Source organism: Elgaria multicarinata, chromosome 7 (assembly GCF_023053635.1).
Source record: "Elgaria multicarinata webbii isolate HBS135686 ecotype San Diego chromosome 7, rElgMul1.1.pri, whole genome shotgun sequence".
Lineage (NCBI taxonomy): Eukaryota > Metazoa > Chordata > Lepidosauria > Squamata > Anguidae > Elgaria > Elgaria multicarinata.
In genome coordinates, this window is record NC_086177.1 from 53,038,469 (window position 1) to 53,064,039 (window position 25,571).

The 25,571-nt window shown below is 41.0% G+C and overlaps 1 protein-coding gene across 5 annotated transcripts in view; it reads right to left on the bottom strand.

Annotated features, from left to right (window-relative positions):
* Nucleotides 1–7,638: 7,638 nt before the first annotated feature.
* Nucleotides 7,639–25,571, bottom strand: part of PTPRM (protein tyrosine phosphatase receptor type M) — a 527,195-nt gene continuing 509,262 nt past the window's right edge. For all 5 annotated transcript variants that reach the window (XM_063130578.1, XM_063130575.1, XM_063130573.1 and 2 more), the window contains 5 exons: nucleotides 24,257–24,388; nucleotides 16,223–16,348; nucleotides 12,785–12,948; nucleotides 8,801–8,936; nucleotides 7,639–7,714 (listed from right to left, as the gene is read on the bottom strand). In XM_063130578.1, the coding sequence (XP_062986648.1) occupies nucleotides 7,661–7,714; nucleotides 8,801–8,936; nucleotides 12,785–12,948; nucleotides 16,223–16,348; nucleotides 24,257–24,388 (612 nt within the window). In that variant the 3' untranslated portion in view covers nucleotides 7,639–7,660. The remainder of the gene's footprint in view (nucleotides 7,715–8,800; nucleotides 8,937–12,784; nucleotides 12,949–16,222; nucleotides 16,349–24,256; nucleotides 24,389–25,571) is intronic.

Below are 25,571 nucleotides of genomic sequence, written 5' to 3' on the forward strand. Positions count from 1 at the left end.
CAGTATCGAAGGGCGATCGGTAAGCTGTTATTCATTGCAACAGTTACCAGGCCAGACATCGCTGCAGCTGTGGGCATCCTGAGTAGGAAGGTAGCCAACCCATCTCAGCGTGACTGGAACGGAGTGAAGCGTGTGATGCGCTATCTGAAAGGCACTGTGGATGCAAGGCTAAAACTGCCAAGAAGCGCATCTATGGGATTGGTCAGATTTGTGGATGCAGACTGGGCAGGTGACGAGTCAGACCGTAAGTCTACGTCGGGAAGCCTGTTCATATACAATGGCGGAGCCATCAGTTGGGCCAGTAAAAAGCAGGCGGTTGTAGCCATGTCTTCCACAGAAGCAGAATACGTGGCAGCGGCCAGTGCATGTCAGGAGGCGATTTGGCTCAGGTGATTACTCACTGACATGGGGCTGGTGATCACTCAAGCCACAGTGCTACATGAGGACAATCGGGTGCATAAAGCTAGCATTGAGTGAGAAGGTGAGACCACAGACGAAGCACATCGACGTGAAGCATCACCTGATAAGAGACCTAGTAGAGCAAAGAGTGATTGAGCTAAAGTACTGTCCAACCAAAGAGATGGTGGCAGATGTGCTAACAAAGCCGCTACCGGGGGAACTGCACCAGCGGCACCTGATGGGCATAGGACTGATGCAATGACCTATTTGGACTGGCGCAGTGCCCTGTGGCCTTCGAGAAGGGGTGTTAGCAGAACTCAGGCTACAGGTCACTGAACCGGAGGCTAAAGGGTTAACATACACCTACAGGGTGGGAGGGGATTGCTGCAATGCTTGTCTTGCTACTTCCTGTCCCGTCCATCCTTCTTCCTATTCTTCTATTTGCTGTTTTACCCACCTGCATGGTGTGCTGACCATGATGGGGGAACCAAGCCATCCCATCGTAGGATATAAGTTAAATGTTGCTAAGTAAAGTCTTCTTTCAAACTACTAGTGGAGTGTTTCTATTGTCTGTACACGTGGCTACTCACAGGGAGCTGATTCGGTCGACAACAGCCCTTTCCCTCCATTTGTACAGTTTTCCCCTTTCTAACGGGTTGAAATGCTTCCCCTAAAGCTTAATTACTGCCAATAAGAACTTTAAGCGACTCCTTTGCCTTTGGCCCCACCCACCACTGGAACCTGGGAATTTGTCTAGAACCAGCTGGTATTATTTCTCTCAATCTCTCTCTCTCTCTCTCTGCCTGCCTGCCTGCCTGAAGTATATGAGGCTATAATGCTTCTAGCAGCCTGTTAGGCGGCTTCTGGGATGCAAAGGGGAGAGGTAAGGACAAAAAGAGCCTGTCTCTTCATTACACATTCATATAAAAGGAGGGTCATGATCTATTTTGAAAATTGTCTTTTGCAATAATGTGTTTTTGCATGTGTTTGTGCATACAGACAGCTATCCAAACAAGCTGAGAGGCTCCTGCTCAGAACGAATGGCCTAATTAATGAGCCTGATTGCTCATTAGGTTGCTAGATATAGATTCTTGGGAATCTCCATCCATACCTGTAATAGTTGAACAGAAAGGAGAGTTTCTCCAGGTATGGTGTTTCCAGTCATAGAGTCCTTTTAAGATTTATGGACCGTGGTTGTAATTGTTGTCAGTGGCAAGCAACAGTTAAAACTCTAAGATGCACCCAGAACAATGTCGCCGGGTCTTACCATAAGAATGCTTTCTACCGCCAAATTTGAACCTAATTTGCTCCTCTGTGCCTAGTTTTGTCTCCTTATTTGGATCTGCTTTGATCCTTCCAGAGAGACATGTCCTAATAAAACATTGCTCTTCCCCTGTTCACTACAAGTGGAATTGCAATGATCTCTCCACGCTATTGGGGAATATTGTGCATTTTCTGTATGCACATCCCAATACGTTCCGTCCATAGGAATGTCCCTAGTATTACTGAACTATCTTTTTTAAGGGGTATGGTTTTGACATTGATAATGACTTATATCAGTCAGCTGAGCCTATCAGTCTCAACACATATTCACTGTACCCTTCGCAATGGATGCCATTCGTGTTATTCATGTCATTCATTTTAATTGATCTTTTAAATACTGCTAACACACCTTTTTGCCTTCTTAAATTGCCCTGATGCCCATCTTGGGGGCTGAGACTCTATTGAGGCATAGAAATAGTTCTTGTGTCCCATGTTAAACAGGAGGAAGAGCCTCTTTGTCCTTTGCAGAAGAAGAGACATTCTAGCAGTCTTTGGGAGAACAACATAAAACATTTTCCTTTTGGAGTGGGATGGACCAGGGACAAGAGAAGGGAGCGGATTGCCATCTAGGTGCAGTAAAGAATATGGAGACCATATTTTTTTGAGCTGGGTTTAAGATTTGGAGGAGGGACCATCTGCTTTCTAGGGGAGAGTGGTTAAATTTGGTATGAGTCCGCTTCATACGTTCTTAAGATGGCTGCCTCTTCATCTGTAGTTAGAAGTTCTGGGTCCGAGTTTTACTTTATCTCAAAATAAACAGCTTGGGTCTCCTTCATAAGAAGCTGGAGTCTGCCCTTTTGCTTGAAACTAGAGAACACCTCTAAAACTCTATTTCAAGTGTGTGGAATCTCAAACCCAGGGACCAAATCCAGTCCTCCACCATTTCCCAGATGACCACAGCCAGTTTTCCCTGTCCATTGACCCTTTGGTGGTTTTCCAGCTCTTGTGCACTTCCCCCTTTCCCCATTCTAAAAGGCTGAAATGCCTCTCCTAAGGCTTAGTGACTGGCAGTCAGAGCTTTAAGCTATCATATGTTGGTATTTGTGGTATTTTTAGCCCCACCACTTTTTCCTTCCTCCACACCCACTACAGGAATGCTGTCCTTGAACTGAAAGAGTTTCATCATAGACTAGTAGAGTTGGAAGGGCCTATGAGGCCATTGAGTCCAACCCCCTGCTCAATGCAGGAATCCACTTCAAAGCATCCCTGACAGATGGCTGTCCAGCTGCCCCTTGAAGGCCTCTAGTGTGGGAGAGCCCACAACCTCCCTAGGTAACTGGTTCCACTCTAACAGTCAGGAAGTTTTTTCTGATGTCAGCTGGAATCCCTGCTCTATTTCAACACTTGCAAAAGAGGGACTGGCAAGACTTGCATGGTCCTCTCTGACATTTTAGCTTTTTTGCACAAGTTTGCCAAAAAGTCTCATCAAAAGTTCCAGGGCATCCATTTATGGATGTTGCGACAGTCTGATCCATTGTCCGTAATTACAGCTGCATTCAGGCTTGGGGGAGGCCATTCCTCTTTAGCTCCCAACTACAGGAAGACAATACTGATAGAATTTACTTGAAGTGTGTGGTTCTGATACAAATTAAGGTGCGTTAGGCTGTTTCACTAGCAAAGGTCAGTTCCTTTTAAGTCTAACTTGGCAGGTGCTTTGCAGGCATTTGATGCAACACCTGCAAGGACTAAAGGACACCAAGCCAGAACTCGGATAATTAAGCCTTCAAGGACCTGTCTCAGATTTCCTTCCTTTTCTCAGGTGGGAAGGCTGTGCCTGCCTTGCATCTCCAGGAATTTCAAACCCAAATAGGATCTATATTTTATATTGATTGCCATACTTTTACAAATCAGGATTGCAAAGGGATGCCATGAAAGACCAGTTTCATCTGTGCTGAGCTTTGTAGAAAGTGTGAGCAGAGGTTGTGCAGTTAATAAACAGGATATTCCAGCAACTGTTCTAGGTATATTATAACTGTTAAGTGGACGAGGCCAGGATTTATGTCCTCGTTCCTGTTCTTCTCCCGCTGTCATTAACAGGCATCCTTCAATGTGTTGGTCCATCTTCACGTTGTGAGTTATGTCTCTGCATGCCATTTAGGGCATTAAAAATGCCTCTGTCTCTTTTTCTCTGTAATTTTTCAGCTGTGTATTTCAGTTCATTGTACAGGTGCAAACTCTGGATGGGCAGCATCAGGGCCCCTGCTGCTCTCCCTTCTAATGGTTCTTTAACTGGACTTGGCAGCCCTTCAAATAGAGGATGCTTTCAAAATAGAGGGCAGCCCTCTTGCAGCCCTTCAAACAGAGGATTGTCCCCTGTAAAGTAGGTCACATGCCCACCCTAATACTAATGAAGGGAGAGAACATGTACACACACACACACACACACTCCCTGTACTCTATGCCTCTTAGGTGTGACAAGACCTGCATGAAACTTAGGGCATTTCTACATGAGACTGTTACTCCACACCTTTACCAAGGCTTCTGCTTCTAGATTCTTTGTGGGAGTAATATCAGGCTCCTTTACACGTGCTTTTTTCTGGAATTTCCCCCCCTATGCCTTTCTATATGTTTCATTACACAACCACTAGGTGGCACTGTGATATGGTGGAACTGTGCAATTATACAGGGCTTTACAATGCATTTGTTAAATAATAGCAGACTTTCCAAGTTAGGAAAACAACAACAACCCTACAATAATGATTTGCAAAGAATGGGAGAGGCCCTGGAGGAGGAGGAGGAAGAGGTTGTTGCATAAAGGACCTACAAACTACTGTGAGTGAGGAATCACGACTGCACAATAAGATCTTCGTGTAGAAAGGCTCACAGTCAGACCCAGCATCAGTAGGCAGCATCTTTGGGCAGCTGATGGAGTTCATCAGATCCCACCACAAAGGGTGAGTGTGTTGTATAAGGCATTGGCTCATCCTAGTAGTAGCCAATAGCTGGCTATTGACTAATTCACTGCCCGTTTTTCACATTCTAGGGCCTGGGCTCATGGGCAACTGGCCACATGAACATTTGGCAGCCAGGCATATCCTTCTCTTCTCCTCTCCTCTCCAGCCCCTTAAACCTGTTGGGTCATGTGTACCTCACAGGTCAAAGCACCAGCAGATTTTTTTCATGATTCCATCCATGACTGTCCCCTGCAGTGAGAGAACGGACAAACAGCGGAGCCTTGAATGCACTTGAATCAGGAATCTAGGTGAACTGGTGAAGAATGACAACCCCACTTGTCATGCTCAATTGCTGTCTTCCCACTGGAGGTGCAACAAGAGAACGTTACCTGTGGCTTTCAAGGCAAGCAGTCAAAGTAGGGTGATCATGCAAGGAGATAGCATGCAAGGTGTCCAAACTATGCAAAACAATAGAATTCTTAGTCAGTTAATTACATGGGCCTAATTTCTTACAGTAAAAACCACAGTCCTAAACACATTTTTGGTTGTAATCCTATTATTTGGGGAAAATCCCCATGGAACCCTTTGGGACTTATTTCTGATTAAACTTGCATATTATTAGGATATATGTTGGTGTAACATATATAGATGTACATATAAATAGGTTGGATTTTGATGTCATTTCCAAGCAAAGTGGATTTAGGTTCGTAGCCGAAGTGTTTAGATCTTTGATGCACTATGCATGCCCAACAAGGCCATTGCCAGACTGTTTATGTTGGCAACAGCTAGTGTTCAGAGAAGTACAGTCCTTTTAGCCATATGGCTAATAGCTATTGATTAATAGCTATCCCTGATTGGGATAATGGTGCTGTTTTATTAGCAGTGGTGGAATGTGAAAACCCTTTCCTGTGGAAATGTTCTTCCATGGACCACAGTGGTTGGAACTACTGCCAATAACTATTGTGATGCTAAGTCATGTCTCCATTCTTGACTGGTGTTAGCATTTTTGGTATATAAGTTGATGTTAGCACTTTCATTTCAATAGATAGCTATATGAGGCCTCAATTTCAGGAAGTCCCTTTCCAGAAATATCACTTAGGGTGATTTTTAATCTCTGTCTCCAATTAAAAGGTTTTTTTTAAAACAGAGGAACAACTAGAAAGTTGTATTAAACTAGTTATTTCCCCAAAAGTTAATTATGGGACCTTACCTTGCAAAATAGTTCTTTAAATGACCAGGTAAATGTGTGCATTAAAATAAGTGTTACTCTACTATCAGAGCAATCAGCCTAGGAAATGTTCTGTTCTGGAGGAAGAGGGGGGTACCACCTGGAAAAAGTTATTCAACGAATATAAACGGTCTCTAAACCACAAATGAATCACTAAACTATAATATAAACCATGGGTAAAGGTACAAATAAGAGGTTCTCCCACACACTTCCTCTTCTACTGCAGTCCATCGAGATGTTCTGGAAACCTGGATCTTATTTTGATGGCGTGATTATCCTGTCTTGTAATTGCAAGCAGTGATGCGGCAATTGCGTTCCTAATTAGTCATGCCAGTGTGGACTCTCTGAGTAACTCAAGGTTTTTAAGTGAGAAATGTAACTCAGGGTGTAATCCAATGTATATTTAGATAGCAAAAAAGTCCCACTACATCCAGCATTCCCGGCTGGGGAATGCTGGGAGTTGTAGGAATTTTTGCTCTCTAAACATGCATAAGATTGTGCCTTGAAGTAAGACATCTGAGCTGAAAGTGAGTTAAGTCCAAAGACGTGACGCGTTTTGCAATGGGTAGGAAGGCCGGAACTAAGAGATCTGTGGTGTCCCCTATGGGAGCACGGTGGTTCCATAAGGAACCACCACATATTGAACCAACCATTTCTTCACCTAGCTTATGCTGTTAACCCTAACAACCAGTAGCTCTCCAATGCAGCTTTCCGCTGTTTCAGACAGCCCTGCTGTCATAGATTCTTTGACTAGAGCTGACAGGGATTGCTTTGGGGGATTCATATATGCAAACCATTTGCTCTAATGCTGAGTTATGATCCCTCTGGCATAGGAATCTCCAATTCAACTACGCTAAAGTAATCATCTGAAAGCCTTTCACAAAGTTTAGCTTTAGCTGAAGGCAATTCCATGCCACGAGATGCTATATATTAAAGGAGATTTTTATCAGATATGTAATTATTTATTAAGCTGAGAATCCAGACAGGGTAAGCAAATGTTTACAATATAATACAGTAAGCATTTCCAGGGCTTAATAGAAATGATTGTCACTCACTGTGCTTCACAAAAGATTTCTTTTTAATGAATAAATAATTTGATGAAATCAAAAAAAATATTTACAATATAAACAAATGGGGAAAAGCTTTGGATATATTAATCTGATCATCCTGTATTTTTTATTCCATTTTCTTAATGGACTTCTGTCAAGTCTCTCTTTTCAGAAACAATACAAGTTGGACAGAAAATACAACTCGGGAAAGTTAATGTGGTCTGTTCGTGTAGCTATTAGTTTGGTTTGGTTTAAGCCACATGTGCTTTGTTTTATTAGGAGCAGATAGGATACAAATGTAACTAAAATACGTTATCAAAATGCGAGACGGCATTCTCCACAGAACAAAAATGTACACTAGGCTCTGACAACAACAACAACAACGAAGGATCACTGGCAACAAAAAAAGTACAACTGAAAAGTACAAATTTCTTCATTAGAATAGAATTGTGCTCTTTAATTTACCAGATGTCTAGGCTGGTATATCAAGTTGATGGGTTTACATGATAGTGGTGTCCAACCACGGAGGTGCATTTGTGTATTACTGTGGGTTTGTAGGTGTCTCAAGCAACAGCCATACTGTGGAAAATGGGCAGTGCAAGCATTTTTGGAAAGACTCTCTTGGGCTCTTAAAAAGAGCCAATACAAAGCAATATAAGCGTAACACTGAGAGGTCCTCATCTCATACACACAGATATCATGAAGCAACTTGCTTTGATTGTGGTGGCGAAAGGTTTTGTTCCCCCCCCGCAATCCCATTTGTGCCATCAGCCTGAATTCAAGTACTCCAACGCCACTTCATAGCAGAATTTATATTGATCCTGGAAAAATCAAGACAAGAAAAGAACATGAAGTCAATTGTAGCAAGGACTAAATCAAGGACATAGGCTTTATGTTCTATTAATTACATTTACTTGACTAAACAATTTTCTCTTCTGTGCAAATTATTTACTTGTATTAGACATGGTCAATGTGAATCGGTTTTCAAACCCAATTTGCATTGGCGATAAAATTATTCACACAAGGCAAATCAATAAGTAGAACACCTGGTAATTTAGATTCAGAAAACAGGGCAGTGGAAGGGAAAGAGGGACACGTATGCTGCCTTGAGCTCATTGGAAGAAGGGCAGGATAAAAATGTAACAAATAAAAAGATATCATACTGCCCAAGTATTTTATTTAGTTATCCATATGGACCTTTAGCAACATATCAAACTATGTCTGGTAATGGAATTTGTTCATGATTTCTTAGTAGCATGGTTGCAGTGCAACCATTCTTACACTATTGATGAACAAAGTAGACCATAATACCCTGATATTTTGGGTTGTCCTATATCTCCCCCCCCCTTTTTTTTTAATAACAGCAGCTAGTATTTCAGCAATTCTACATTTACGAAGTTCCATAAAGCACTCTACAAGGAAATAATTGCTCTTGGCCCTTTGTTTCTGAACTCTTTTAATCTTTCTGCAAGATAGAAGAGCCATAATTAAATGCAATACTCTGAATGTCAAACTGAAATTCACAGTCTTGATAAATATTAGGAGATTAAGCTATTTATAAAATATATAATTTGAAAATCTGGCATTTCATTTTACATGACTATTATTTCTGCCACACAAAGGCTGTTCTCCATGTGGATTGCGCTGCCAGAAAGGAAAATTAATAAGGATGTTCTGTTGAAAGTTTTAAAGTTTTCACTAAAAATCTAGCATACACAGAACAAGTCTCCTTGGGAGGAAAGCAGTCTAAAATACTTTCACAAGTCAAGTGATTTCATTATCCCCTTTAGAAAACAACAGGCTTGCTTTTATGAACAGCTTTCAGTATAAATCTCAAAAATGTCACTGTGCCTTATGATAATAGGGGAAAAAATTCTACTTAGTGGTGCAGTTTAAAAAGCTCATACCAGAAGGTCCACCATATTAGGCTTATTATTCCTCAGAGTCTTCACAGCGTGGAATACATCAACAGCCCTCTGGTGTCGCAGCATCTCACAAACAATACTGATTGCGCAAAACGTCCCACTGCGGCCCCCTCCATTTCTGTAAGAAAAGCAACAAAATGATTTGATTACTGTTCCGCTTTGTGTTGTTTCCTCTCATAGTACACAAGGGTCTTAAAAACGATGATTCATTTGTTGATGTACCAATGACCATTTATGATATAGCAATGACCGTCCTGGATTCTGATAAGGACAACATTTGGCTTCACACTATAGTACGAAAAGCCAAAGGAATGTTCACAGCCTTCGCGCTGCAAGGCCTCACTTCTGCTACGCAGTTTTTGGGGTAGCCTTTGACCGAAGTTTCTCATCTAGTTGGCCTTTCTTCCTAAATAAAGGCCAAGTATTTGTTGGAATAGATTAGAACTGCAATGGATTTTGTGACAATATTGTTACTGAAGCAATTTCTGACTAGACCAATGATTTGATGGATATATACAAACCAGGGATGAATTAATCTCTTGGTTTTGCTTTCTGCCACTTCCTAATTTTTTTAAATGTCTAGTTCTTCCCATTCCATTTATGGAGAAATTTGCAAATTTTGGTAAGTCCTTATCAAAACAAATGAAGCAAATGAAATTCTCAAATGGTCATCTGCACTGACCAATTTCAATAGGTATAGTTATTCCCAGCATGGAAAGGATCATGTTGCAACTGCCTGCCATATTGCTGTTTAAGAGGAGGAGCTTATCAGAAAAAAGAGATCGTAACTCTAATTCACCACCATAAATGTAGCTGAATAAACAGACTTTTAAGAACTAAGTGCTGAAAGCCCTCTGCCTGGATGGACAAATCTGTTAGTTTTGCTTTCTCCCACATTCAAATGTTTTCAATCTCAATTCTCCCCCTACTCAATCCCATTTACGAAGAAATCTGCAAATTTAGAAAGTTCTTATCAAAAAAATTCCCCAAATGAAATTCTCAGCCATCCTAATACACACATGTTTACATAAGAAGGGCATGTCTAGACCAGTACTATATCCCGGGGTAGTCCCTGGATCGTCCCTTTGCATCCAAATGATGCATAGGGGATCCAGGGGGAACCTAGGTCTTTCCCTGGAGTATCAGAAACTTTGGAAAAACTGATATTTCCATGATTCCGGAACCATCCCGTAAAGTGCGGGCCATGTGGCCACTGCTCCCGTAGGACTTTTTCCTGGCTAAACATGCATAGGATGGCTTAGATGTACACCAGTTTCTTTATAAATTAAGAACAACAATGTTAACGTTTATACACATAACATTCAGTCTTAATTTTTCCTTTACTTTTCCAGTACAGGAAAGACAACATGAAAATTATGATCCCAATCAAACTGAAATCAACCTGCTGTTCTAAGAACTACAGTCACAATTTTTTCTGGCAGACATTAAGGGAGCATCCTAAGCATGATTAGACAGGAAAAAATTCAGCATTCCCCTTGGCTGACCTGGGGAATACTGAGAGTTGAAGACCTTTTTTCTGTCTAAACATGCACAGGATTGCACCTTTAGACAAAGAAAAATCCTACAACTCCCAGCGTGCCCCAAGCAGCCATGCTGGCTGAGGCATGTTGGGAGTTGTAGGATTTTTCTTTGTCTAAAAGTGCTTAGGATTGCGCCCTAAATCTCTTTTCTCCATTTTCTACATAAGATCTGTGAGGTTCCACAATATTTTATTTCCGTCTTGTGGAATTAAGCGGAATTACTAAAGAGGGGAAAAACCTTTGCTTTTAGAACTGAATGAAATCACTACCCATAATAGTTTTAGAGCCCAGTTCATATGAAATGTTCCTGACCATTGTTAAGGCAACAGAAGCAGGTTGCAGGATTACATGCGCCTTCCATTCCTTTCTTTTTTGGACGCGAAGTATTTCTCTGCTTGCCATAACCACAATTAAGGCTTATATTTACACAGCATTAAACATGTTCAATAATAACTGGGAATTTACTCCAGGGTAGGGGGAAGGGAACAAATCCACGGCCTGATCCTAAACCCTTGGCCAAGTTTCAAGGATTGGGCATATTATATCTGTCCTAAGAATATGAGAACACAACTGACTTCCTGCAAAAATTTGAGGTGTTAAGTGTTTAGATGCATGATTAAATATAGCATTTAATAATGCTTTATCTCTGGTTATTTTTAATCTTCAAGAAAATCTCTCTCCCTCTGGAAACTCTATTATTTCCACAACCATTCTAATCAGCATCTTTAGGCTGCACTTCACTGAAAATAATAAACCTTAATAATTATCAGAGTGCAGAGTACTAGTTAGCTTGCAGCTCTTTAAAGGCAGCATTCACAAATGGTTGATTTTCAAAGGAAGCTACAATATGGCACATCTGTCACATCCCGGCAGCATGAAAAGAATGTTCCCTGCTGCCAAAATACTGGATGATATTGTGCCATTCTTTGAGCATTTTAATTAAAATAAAGTCATTTAAAAGGATTATGTTGGAGGATGTGTTTTTTTCCCCTTTCTGTGCCACCTCGAAGTGACGTGCATCTTTGCACGCGCGTGAGATGTGGTACAACCATTTAATATCGTAAGTAATTGGGAGAGATAAGATCAACTTGCATTTTAAAAGGACCTCCCAGATGTGGATCTCAAAGCATAAATGAGCTAAAGCTCACAAGATAAAGAATTATAATTTCCATTCAACAAATGGGAAAACTAGAACACAATGAGATAAAACTACCTGTCCATTATCAGGTGGACAAATTAGTAATTTTAAAGGTTCTTTGGGGAGGCAGCTATAAGGAAGCCTTTTCTTTCAAAAATAAATAAGCATTTTATCGTTCAATCTGGAAGGGCATATTCATTTGGGGGTGGGATAGGAATGAAAGTGAACAGCACAGAGAACAAGCCAGACCAGGGATCAGGAGAATAAAAAAGGTATAGGCAAGGCCAGTGGACCTTAAGTGATGGCCCTGTTCTAGGGCTGGCTACATTCAGATAGTAATGAAACTTCAGTTTATACACTGTGGTTCAAATGACACATTATGTTAAGCCTCAATCCTATGCATGCTTAGACAGAAAAAAGTCCTACAACGCCCAGCATTCCCCAGCCAGCAAGTCCTACGACTCCCAGTATTTTCCAACCAACATTGCAGGGAGGCACTTCAATCACAGAAAGAAAAAAGAATGGATGGTGTGTGCTATGCCTCCCCTATATTTCAAAGAAAATATAGTTTAATGTTTAGTTGTTCAAGTGGATTCAAGTAGTGCAGATACAAACTGGTTGTTAATTTGTTTAGGATGTCTTAAGTTTGGAGGGAGGTTTTATGTTTTCAGAACTGATTTTTTATTCTAAGTCTTTTAATTGTATAAGTAGATGTGAATGCATTTACTTGTGTTCGTTGTTGTAGGCCACATGGCTTTTATGGAAGAGTGGCCAAATCTACACCAAGCAGGATATAACACTTTGAAAGTGGTTTGAAAACGGTATACGGAATGTGTCATGGGCTCCAACAGTTGTCAGTGCACTTCAAAACCGTTATTAAGCAGTAGTGTAGACCCTGCCAGCGTTTTTAAGTTTGTCGATGTCATGTTGCAGGCAGCCCCTGAAGAAGGAGTTTTTTCTTTGAAACGTCAGGTGGGCACAGCGCACAATAAATAGGCACGGTTGTGACTCTGTTACTGGGTGTGTGTTTTTCTGAATTTCACCTTTGCCATGAACTCATGAAGAGGCCTTATGCAAGCCCTGCTCTTGTCGTCTCCAGCCGTCCCATCCCTCAATATAGGAATTAAAATACTGACTTACTTCATAGGGTTGTTGTAAGGATTATAACCAGACAATGCACGTCCAGCAAGCACATTGAACACCTGAAATCTCTAATAAGTGTTATTGTTGGTGTTATTTATTGCCATCTAAGCTATCAGCCATCATCTTAGAATTTCATCCACTTACAAGCAGTGCACGACTGTTCGGCCTTCTCCTCCATTGTATTCTTCCTGCCACTTGTCCACTTGACGGATGAGTTTCAAAAATGAACGTTTAGACACAGGGGTGTCTCTATACATGGGCCATCCCAGGAACTGAAATTGCTGCACCATTCGATAGCCATCCTGGGGCTGTGGGGACCCAACCAACAGGAGGAGAAGAAAAACACCGCATTATTTATTCTATATCCAAATAATATATACATTGCACACCCTCATCAGCATGGGATATTATTAAAGCAGATTACTGCTTACAAGTTACTAAAGGAATTTACATTTGGCGTTATCACAGAATCTCAGAATTATAAAGATAATGGTCTAAATAGCTGAAGATACAAATATACTAGAATGAAACAATAGTACAGCTGCCAAGAGCCAAGTCTATGATGATTAATATTATAGCAATCACTGGCTAGCAAAGTGAAATTTAGTTCCAATTATGGCTGCTCTTTTTTTGTATGCTTGTCATTTTCAAATTTTCAGAATGAACTTTCACTCTGTGATGACTGATTGTTAACACGCTAAATAAAGACTCAGGCATTCAGAATAAAAACCACTTCATTAGTATCTCTTTCCAAAGATGTATTTTATGTAATGAACTTTGAATAAAACCTTTCTGCCAATTTATAACAAAGGGAAGGAAGGAAAAGTTTTCCAATTCTTGACAACTGTAACTATTCAAAATGTTGATTTACAATTCTAAATATTGTAAGATAGATAAAGGATTAAAATGGCACTCGGGAACTGAAAAATATACAGAAGAGCCTTCAAAGTGCTTTTAAGCTGCTGTGTCTTGCAACCTTGAGGCCTGGAACTGTTCAAAAGTTCAGATTCCTATATGTACTCTTAACTCCTCTAAATACATAAATATGATAAAAGGTTTGGCCATTTTGCTCTTTTGAAAAAGTTGTTCTTGTATTTCAGTGTACTTCTCTTTACCAAGTATAATATAAAACGTTGAAACAAATCATGACAAATAACCCTGACTGTTTTCTTAAAAGGTGGGAGGTGGTAGATGTTTATTGTTACGAAAAGTCTGCCTTTCTGAACAATGCATTCTGAGCACATGCTTTGATACTCCATGCAGGAGCACTTTTAAAACACCAATTTTATAAATGAAAAATGTAAAAAGGTTTGTAAGTTTCAGTTTTACATCAGGAACAATGCAAAGGAACACAACAAACCCTCTGGAACTTGCCTATTCTCTTGGCTACAGAAATTCTCACTTGTGTGTTAGATTAAAAAAGAGAAAGACCAATTAGCTTTTAAAGCTTTGGTATCTTCAGAGAAACAGAAAAAATAAAGGTCATAGCGAGATGCTACAAGATTTTTTCCCCCTTCAAGTCCTCAGCCCATTAACTTGGAAGTAAGCTCTGTTTTAGAACTTATTTTCACTAAATGATCATAGGATCACAACTTTGTAATGAAGATGAAAAATGTCCTAACTAAAGAGTACATGTTTTTTATGCAGGAGTCCTTAGTTCTGTTGGTGAAATTATAGGAACAGGTAGAAGACTCTTAATGAAATCCAAAAGCGCTATCCCTTCATTTCTCCCAATTATAGAAGAATAATTCCCCGAATGCCTTCTAAAATGAGTTACTGTGGGGCCAAGTACAAAAGGAAGGGGACCCAGACACCTGGGTCCCCTGCCCCACTGCCCAGTTATTCAAACCCTGCACCCAGGGTTACAAATTTAGAGATTATTGAAAGCGTAGTCTTAGATTCTTTGAATAATAACTGGTAGTTCTGGGCTAGATCGTTTACTGATTTATTTTATTATTGCATTTATATCCCGCCTTTTTTCCTGCAAGGAACCCAAGGTGGCATACATAATCCTCCTCCTCTTCTCTTTATCCTCACAACAACAACTCTGTGAGGTGGGTTGGGATGAGAGTCTGTGACTGGCCCAAAGTCACCCAGTGAACATCCATGGCCGAGTGGGGACTAGGACCTAGATCTCCTGACTCCCAGGCTGACACTCCAGCCACTACACTACACTGGCTTGACTCAATTCTAAGATGACTCTTTATATTTAGGCTTTTCTCACCTGGTGACTTATTGAAAATGAATTCCCTTCTCCCAAATTTAATGATCCTATAGGTTAGAATGACTGCATTCACAGATTACACTAAGCCATCGTTTAACATTAAGGGAGGAAGCCAAAGCAAGTCTGGGGCTTACTCTGTCTCTGGTGGAGCTGCAAGGAGGAGATCAGAAGCTTCTGCTTCAGTTTTAAATTAACTGCAGTTTAGAGTGTCATCTGAACCATAAACATTGCTTAATCTTAACTACGGTTAATGAAAACAAGCCAGCTTCATAAAATGATCTAGGCTTGTTTTCACTATCCATAATTAAGATTACCCACAGTTTGTCTGGGTTCAGACAACATCGCAAGCTGTGATTAATCTAAAACAGAAGTGGAAGCTTTGAAACTCCTCCTCGTGGGCACACAAGAGTAGAGAGAAGGGGGCATGTAAGCCCAAGGCTTACTGCGGTTCGTTCTTGTAACTACAGTTTAGCAATACGTCCACACCAGTCCAAAGGAACAACTTCTGGTTACAGCACAGGAGCTCTGTATTGTACCATACCATGGAAAAGCAAACACAGTATGTTGTTTAACACTTTGATTAGCCAACCCTGCTTCTGTTCTTCAACTAGAAAGTTTCTTTGTTTCTTCATTTCAAATACTTCTATATTGCCCTTCACCAAAATTAGTTCCAGAGGAGTTCACACAATTACATTGTCTCAACATTAAAAACATAACACTAGTAGATAAAACAGAACCATCAGGGAGATTTAAAAACTTAAAAGCCTGAGAAAATGAAAATGTTGCCTGAACAAAAATAATGTTGAGGCCAGGTGAGCCTCTCTAGGAAGAGCATGCCATAAACATGGCACCAAAACTGAAAAGATCCTTTCTCTGTCACCCTGCTACATCTGTGACAAGAAAGGAACAGCAAGAAAAAGGGGCCTTTGCAGATGATCTAACAGTGTGGCAGGACAGGACAGGAGAAGGTGCTCCTTCAAAGCCATTTAGGGCTTTAGAAGTCAACACTAGCACTTTGGACTAGGCTTGGAAGCAACCAGGGTGCCAGTGGAACTCTTCTATCATTGCTGCGATACGATCTGAATGCGCCCAACCTGCCAAAATCCTGGCATCTGAATTCTGCCGACTGAAACCTGCGGAACCTCCTCAAAGGCAGCACCACAGATAATGCCTTACGGTAATCCAACGGTAAAGTTAAGGATGGGAAAGTTTTACAAACACTGAACATTCACTTTTATGAAGGTCCAATAATAAAACTGAATGTCTCAGATAATTGAGTAAGAGCCCCTTAATATATAGAACCATTTTCTTTTGTTGCGCATAAGTAAAATTAGCAAACATCTGAATAAGGTCCTTACTCTTGCCGCATTATAAATTCGGAATATCCGGCTGATAATATCTTCTTCTAAATCAGCAGAAACAAACTCCACCTGAATAGGACCATGTCGATGAACCCCGTTTTCAGGCCAATACTGTGGACACAACTGTAGAATAAAGAGATCAATACTTGTATAAGCATATTTTTTTTAGAAAACATGTTTCAGCCTGTTGCCACTTGCCATACACCTCAACACACTGCTTTCCATGTGTACACAGGTACTTCAATGCAATTACAGAGCCCTATACAAGATGGGCTTTCACTTTTTCAGTGTTGAGGAACTCCCCAAATGTGAAATTACATCATTTACAGGGATCATTTCCAAACATCCAGAAAAACCCAGGCTTGTATGGAGCTTCATATGTGCATTAGAGCCCCATAGAGGAGGGGTGTCACCCAGCTCTTAATTTGTACATTTAAAGAAATGAAAACTCTTGTCTGGAATATGCACTGATCAAGTTGTAACTACTTAGAAAGACAAACCCTTCATATAGGGCAGGGGTGGGGAACATGTAGCCTCCAGATGCTGTTGGATTACAACTCCCATCAGCCCTAGCCAGCACAGCCAAGGATGATGGATGATGGGAGGTATAGTCCAACAACATCTGGAACGCCACATTCCTGCCATAGAGCTTTGGATCACAATGGGCCCGTTCAGAAGACATCTTAAACCCTGGCTTTAACCATGGTGGTTAAGCCAGAAAACCAGGTCATTTTCAGAAGACACCTTTAACCACAGTGAATAAGGCTTTTTGCTTTATTCACCATGGTTAAAGCCATGGTTTAAGATGTCTTCTGAATGGGGCCAATCTATTTTACTATGGCTGGCTAGGGCCTAAACCATGCTGCTTAACCACAAAATGGTTAATGGAATTCATGCATTCCGTTAAGCATTTTGTGGTTAAGAAGCATGGTTTAGCATTTTGTCTGAAAGGGGCCAGTCTTTCAACAGAAAACCAGTATGGTTAAACTAGGGTGACCATATGAAAAGGAGGACAGGGCTCCTGTATCTTTAACAGTTGCATAGAAAAGTGAATTTCAGCAAGTGTCATTTGTACATATGGAGGACCTAGTGAAATTCCCTCATCATCACAGCAGTTAAAGGTTCAGGAGCTATACTAGAGTGACCAGATTTAAAAGAGGGCAGGGCTCCTGCAGCTTTAACTGGTGCGATGAAGAGGAAATTTCACCAGGTTCTCCACATATACAAATGACACCTGCTAAATTTCCCTTTTCAATACAACTGTTAAAGATACAGGAGCCCAGTCCTCCTTTTCATATGGTCAGCCTAGTTAAACCGTAATATATTTTGTTCATTAAAAATATTACACATTTTCAGAGAAGGAACAACACAGGAATATTTCTCAACCTCTGGGTATACAATCTTCCTCATGGTTATATAGGCAAACATCCCATTGCAAACAGTAGTACTTAGGACTACTAAGTAATTGCAGCACAAACATTTTTATGTATGCTGTTTATTTTTATTATTTATTTGCAACTTTCTAAGCCCATTTCAACAAAAAATATTTACAAGGCGATTTACCAAAAAACCACAAAAATGGCTATAAAATAAATCTAATTAAAACTGTATTAATTAATAATTTAAAACTACATAAAAGCAGCAGTAAAAATCTACAATGAATTCCCAAATGCCTGCTGGCAGAACAAAAACGTTTTCCAAAAACCTCCCAAAAAGATGCCAGGGAAGCACACAGACTTCAGTGAGGAGTGCCTTTTATCACTCTGGGGGACACCACAGAAAAGGCCCTTCCTTTGGTATTGAACATCTTGCCTCTCTAGAGGACAGTGTGGAGCAGGGTCACACTGTCAGATCTTAAAACCTAGAGGGTCATTCAGGAAAGTGTTGTTTGAGATATTTGGTGCCTAGTCCATGTGGAACTTTAAGTCAAAATCAGTATCTTGACTTGGACCAAGTTTAGCTTAGAATAACTGCATCCTTTTCATGCCATTTCACACAAGTGTTACTTACTACTAAATTCTCAAAGTCTTTTGGCATTTGGAGTGCGACTTGCAGATAGTCGACATCAGTTTAGAAATAGGCAATGACAGCATGCAAAGGCGCTTTTAAACACCTCAACATGTGAGGCACACACGCACGCACACACACACACAAACCAAAGTCCCAATTACTCTCCCCAGGGTTCAATAAACAACTGCATGGCTGGATACATTACCTTATATCTGTTCTCAAATTTCCAGAGGCAACATTTTGTTCTCAGTTTAGCACTACTGGATATTAGCAGCAGCGCTTGGAACTTTTGCTGATTTTTATCTCTGCAAATGTCGTTTCCCTGCTCCTTTGAAAACCTGTCCTAGCAACTTTAAGTATAGGAAAGAGTAGCCAGAACCCCTCTGGCTACTAACATTGTATTCTGGACAATTTAATTATCAGATCATAGTCTGTAGGCTGAACAGCCTTACAGGGCTATTTAATCCTTCAACTCCCAATATTCCAGGCATCAATCTATAAGTGAGCTGTGGATTCTTTAATAGAGCCAGACACACTGGAGAAAAAGAATTAAAGTTGGAGGATTGCAGAGATGTACCTCTTTGGGAATTCTTCAGGCAAGGTTTGAAAACAAGAGGTATAGGTAACAGAAGGTACACAGAGGTAACTTAACTACTAATATGAGAGTTGAGTTCATATTGGGCCTTTTCAAACAGAATGTGAAATTATGGTGCACGAGATGGCAAAAAATAAAACCAGGAAGGCACCAAATGTGGGAAAAGAAGGTGCAGAGATGTACGTTTTTTGAGCCCAATGCATTTCAAATCTAAGGGCCAAATTAGATGTGAATTAAAATCAGAGGTGCACCATTTGTAGCTAGCTGCCAGACACATGTTGTGCAGCCCCCATGCTCCCCCATCTACATTGCCACTGAATCCCTCTCTGCTGCCAACAATTGCATTGGTACGTCCGCGGCGCTAATAGTGGTGCAAAAGCAGTAATGTTAGTTGGGGGGTCAAGAGAGGGAGCGAATGTGAAGCCTGTTCCTCCTCCTCCTCCTCCTCCTCCTCCTCCTCCCAAGGAACCCTGCAACATACATACAGATCCCCACACATAGCATGACAAGACAGACCCATTCCCACACGTCACACACATTCATACATACACATCCAGACCCTTTCACTCTTCGGTCCCTCGCCCTGTACAGCTGTTTGGCCAGTGGAGGCTGATGGCTCTGATTTTGGTGGCGCTGTGAATCCATTCTGGGTTTCAGTCAGAAACAGCCAGAAGTCTAAAGATGTTATCCAAGGTGCTGAACCTATTTTGGGAGCTCTGGCTGCCATTGTGTGATATAATTTCATACAAACAAAGCAGAAGCAAGTTTCATTCTGTTGTGCTGCTGCTCTTGATCTGTGACAGAACTGCCAATCATATGTCACCCAGTTGTTAATTTGTACACTTGTCTGAAATACTTACTGAGCAAATTGTGGCTACCTAGAAAGACAAACACTTCATAAAGGACTGAGGTGGGGAATATGTGCCTCCTCAAATGTTGTTGGACTCCAACATCCATCAGCCCTAGCCAGCATGGGCAATGATCAGGGATGCTGGGAGCTGTAGTCCAACAACATCTGGAAGGGCTCACATTTTCTATCCCTATTTAAAGGGCTTAAGAGTTTCCAGCCAAAGAAATGAATTCTATATATGTATTTATACAGTACTTCAAAACTTGACATCCTATCAGCTGCCCCTATGCTATAAATGGGGAGAGAGATTAGAACTCTTCTTAAATGAGCTTTGATCTGCCATTGACTAACATCTCCTGACCCAGACTTGAGCTTCTATCTGATCAGCACTGAGGAGTAGGGTCCCTACTGGTGTGCCCAAGATCCCTGGTAGAAAGGGGAACTAGCATCTTGGCGCATTTTTTTTTAAAACTCAGTTGCCAGAGGGGAGAGAGATGGTGACCTAAGGTGTGACTAGAAACTGGATTCACACACCCATTAAGCAAAAATCTGGTGCAGTTCTTGGTAAATTTGAGGCATGTGGTGGAGTTTTCATCAGCCAAGTTCTCTACTGCCCTTCTGTTGTACTGTCCACTGTTCTTTAATTAGGCAATTTAATGGAAGACGGGTCTATCAGTGGCTATTACATGTGACAGCTACATAGTACTTCCACATACAGAGAGAGTATACCTCTGAGAATCAGGCATTGGAGGCAGACAAGAGGGAATAGTTGCCCCTGCAGTGTGAGCTTTCTAGAGGCATCTGGCTGGGAGAAACAGAAACTTTAACTAGGTGGACCTTCCCATGGAGTAACAAGGTAGTACGTCTGTGGCCGTTTCTTCACCTGCCTTTTCCCCTGGGATCATCCCGGGATCATTCCTGTGCATGCAAATGACACACAGAGGATCCTGGGAGCAGACAGGAACGATCCCTCCATTTGTCTGGGATAATCCTTAGGTGTAGAAAGGGCCTGTGTCACACAACTCTCACTGTTTTATTCTGTTTTTATTTTCATTTTACCTTGTACACCGCTCCGAAATTTTTCAATGGGGAGCGGTATATAAATATTCTAAATAAATAATAAACAAATAAATTTGGGGTAGTGTTCTGGCAGGTTTGAATATCCAAGAGATGGCTCTTGGATTTTTCACAATATGACATGCAGATTTCAAAATAGGGTTGCCATTCCCCCTGTGTTGAACTGTATATTGTGACATCCAATCAAAAGATATGGGGCTGTGTGTGGGCTAAGTGAAAGGGAGAAGTGCAATTATTTCTCTAGGGGAAAGACTCACCTGAATATAGAAATCATGCAATATACGGAGAAATTATAATGATCATTTAAAATCAAATGTGTAATTGAGAGTTATGATTTCCATGGAAATCTGCTCTTTCCTTCCCCACTTTATTCTTGAATTCTGAGCTGTATATCCCTTAATTAATATCTTGTAATGGACAATGGCAAAACAGATGTAGTACCTGAGAGGGAGCAGTAGTTTTAGAGGGTGGCAAAGAAGACCAAAGAAGACCAAAACAGCTTAGTGCTCTTGTATATTCAAAGTGTGACTGAGAAATTCAAATGTGCTTTTTAGTGGCAGTTAAAAGTCTGGGTCCCTTAAGCCGTTCCTCTTTCACTCTGAAAATAACCCACCGATACACAAACAAGATTTTTGCCTTTCATGTATTTCCCTGGAGGCAGGTGAGTGCGGCTGGGATCCCAAAATATGCAGGGGAGTGTTTGCAATTTGTCGTTACTGACTTGCAGAAGGGGTTTTAATTATGAATTTTAGAACAACAAGTACAACAACATGCTTCTAGCATTATTAAAAAAATATTTTCCTTTAGTTACTCTATACTTGTAAAAGCTATTTATGATTAACACACCAAAAATATGTAGCACTAACTGTGGATTAAGCAGCTAACACTTGGTCACCTAGCAAAAACATGTAATTTAAAAAAGTATGTATTATGGGCCTGAAATTTTAGAGGAACAGGGGTCAAGAATTATGCATTTCTAGTGGACATAAATGCATTTTGCATGCCTTGTGACTGTTTTATGTTGAGATGCAGACCAGCCAATATTAGCCAACAGTATGATGTAGCTGCAAAAAAAGCAAATGCTATTTTGGGCTGCATTAATAGAAGTATAGCTTTCAAATCACGCAAGGTACTGGTTCCCCTATATTCGGCACTGCTTAGGCCTCATCTTGAGTACTGCATCCAGTTCTGGGCACCACACTTCAAGAAGGATGCAGACAAGCTGGAGCGTGTTCAGAGGAGGGCAACCAGGATGATCAGGGGTCTGGAAACAAAGCCTTAACCTAGAGAAGAGAAGGCTGAGGGTTGACGTGATAGCACTCTTCAAATACTTGAAAGGCTGTCACACAGAGGAGAGTCAGGATCTCTTCTCGATCCTCCCAGAGTGCAGAACACGGAATAATGGGCTCAAGTTAAAGGAAGCCCGATTCCGGCTAGACATCAGGAAAAAGTCCTGACTGTTAGAACAGTATACCAATGGAACCAATGACCTAGGGAGGTCGTGAGCTCTCTCACACTAGAGGCATTCAAGATGCAGCTGGACAGCCATCTGTCAGGGATGCTTTAGGGTGGATTCCTGCATTAAGCAGGGGGTTGGACTCAATGGCCTTATAGGCTCCCATCCAACTCTACTATTCTATGATTCTATGATCCATCAAGCATTGGTGCTGTGCAACATCCAATGAACTGAAAAAATGCTTTTATTTGGCTCTTGGCCTATTCCACAGAATTGCCTGACTACTCTTAGGACAGATGTACACTTCCTGTTGCTACAACTTCATTTAGAAGGAAGCAGGAAGACAACAGAGAAGTAATAATGCCTGACACAGGAGAACGTGTGATGTGTGAGGGCCTCATGTGAACACCATTCTAGTCCTGGTGCACCAGTGTTCATGACAGGCTAGCATCTGGATCTGTGTCTGGAGATGGAGCTCCACACCATAATATAGGGCATAACCTTAAACTGATGAAATGTGTCCTCAGGAAAAAAAGTTTCCATGGAGATGCCCAATTGAAGACTCCTTTCCCCATTAGCAAATGGCATGACACAAAGTGATGCCCATTTTCTCAGGAAGATATTAACTGTAAAGACCAGTGCTTCAGCTCCTAAAAAAAGGTAGTACTTGAGCTCATATCTGGCTGACTCAGACCAATGAGACCTGGGGCTCATCTACACCAAGCATGTTGCACTATGAAAGTGGTATGAAAGCAGTATATAAGAGGCAGAAGCCACACTACTGCTTTATAGCGGTATTGAAGTGCACTGACAACTGTTGGGGCCCCTTGACACAGACCATATACCACTTTCATACCTCTATATCCTGCTTGGTGTGGCTCCAGCCTTTTTTTATATACTGCTTTCATACCACTTTCATAGTGCAATATCCTGCTTGGTGTAAATGAGCCCCTGGATTCAAATTCCTTCTCAACAATACAGATCTTGTGTCCATCACTATTTTTCAGTCTAATGCATTTTACCATATTATTTGAATAATATTATTTATTTATTGCATTTTTATACCACCCAATAGCCGAAGCTCTCCGGGCGGTTCACAAAAATTAAAACCATAATAAGGATTAATTCCTACACAGAACACCCTGGGTTCCTTGGAGGAAGAGAAAAATACGAGATAAATAAAATGGTTTTTTTGGTCCAGTACTACAAATCAAACAACCACATAAAAGGAACTACACACGCACGCACGCACGCACACACAAACACATCCTACACAATTTGTGCTCTGCGAAAGGGTCACAGGAACTAATATGAGTCTGAAGCACTGACTGGTCTGGAGCAATCATTAGACACTGGAAAATGGTTGAAATAATATTGAGACAATCGCTTGCCCCTCATCACTAAATTCCAAGAACAAAAGTAGGAGTATTTCTCACTGCAATTAGAGCACAGAATGGCCAATGGAAGGGTGTGAATCGATAATCAGCAAATGCATGAGCTACTTTTTCAACAACATTTTTTTTCCTATGGCATAATTCCTGAAGCATTCTTGGCGGCAAAAAGCTGCAACATTTGTTGAAATTATGGAGACCGATGGAGCAGGGCTTGAGCATCAACCTTTTCACAGCAATGGTTTTTACAAATTATAGAATACATTGGGAAGATGTTAGTTATCATGACTTTTGCACAACAGACATAGCAGCATTAAAAACAACAACAAGGAAAATACTGGGTAAACTTCCATTCTCTTTTAAATCAATTTGCTTCTCTTATAAGTTGCAATTATCTATTTTTCAAATGGACAATGTGTTCTTAAAGCTTTCTATTGACACAGTTTCTACTGGGATTAAATCTGAATTAGAGTTAAGATGTTTGCAACAAGTCTACTTATCCATTCTTCCTGCTTTCCATCCCTAAGCTATGTATCAATCTTAAAGTGTTTAAAGTGCAAATTGCCCAGTGTTTGACGAGAAATTAGGTGTGTATGTGCTTTAATATTGCACTGTAAAACACAGTTTCATTCCAGTCATTTTTGTGACTTACTTGTGCTGGGTCCACATCATTCAGCATGACTATGGATGTGCAGTGGTAGTCTAGAACCAGTCTCCAGAAATCTTTGACAGTATTTGGTAAAGGGTGCTGGGTAACTATAAAAGCTGAAGGCTGTTTATAACTCTGTAAAGCAAAGGGAAGGATCATTCAATTGGGCAAAACTGTCAAGATTAAAGCTATAATAAGAAAGTCTCAACTGCAACAAAGGGCACTCATGCCTTAGGGCACTCATTAATGACAGTAGTATCAAATGGAAGAGAGGGGGAGAGAGAACATGTACAAATGAGGCTCAGGCATATTTATTAGCACGACATCGCCCTGAGAACAATTGTTACATGGCTACTAAGAAATGGAATTGAAATCAAATAAATAACAACTGGATGGTTTTCTTGACTTTGTGGAAGCAGCTGTGGTTGCTGAATGGAACTACAGTATCTATGGGTCCCCTGCTGGGTGTGAACAGGATTGCTTCTAAGTGCCCCTACATTAGTGCAGCCTGAAGATTTATTTATTTACTGATTTATTTATTCCATTTATATGCTGCCTTTTTTCCGAGAAGGAACCCAAGGCGGCATACATACTCCTCCTCCTCTCCACTTTATCCTCACAACAACGTATATTATGTTTTAATTGAGTATTATGTATTTTACCATGTATTTTTGTTCCCCACCTCAATCAACATGGAGAGGTGGGTAAGAAATTATTATTATTATTATTATTATTATTATTATTATTATTATTATTATTATTATCATCAACAACCCTGTGAGGTAGGTTGGGCTGAGAGTCTGCGACTGGCGCAAAGTCACCCAGTGAACTTCCATGGCCGAGTGGGGACTAGAACCCAGATCCTCCGACTTCCAGTCCAACACTCTAGCCATTACACCATACTATGCTGGTGTAGGGAATCTATGCAGACATAATTGCACCAGTAGTACATCTCAACTGTCAAAACCAACACACTGACTGAGCGTCCCCAATACAAGGGGCAAAGAGCAGGTGAAGCAGAGCTGTGATAAGGGAGGAGGGGAGCTGAGTCAGAACCTCCAGCAGATCACATGGAAACAAATAACAGCTTAGCTATATCTTCTGTGGCAATTCCCAGATATAGGGTACCCCTATGGTCCAGTTAAGATGGCTGCTGCTTATGCAAGGGCTGATGGCAGCATAACACCATCGGAAACCTATGCTTGACCGGCTGCAAAGTCAAAAGCGCAACAACAGCCGTGGAAAGATGCGCAAAGGTAGCAACGCCAACAGCTACAGCTTCTGTGGCACCTCTGCAGCACCGCCCAGCCACGAGCTG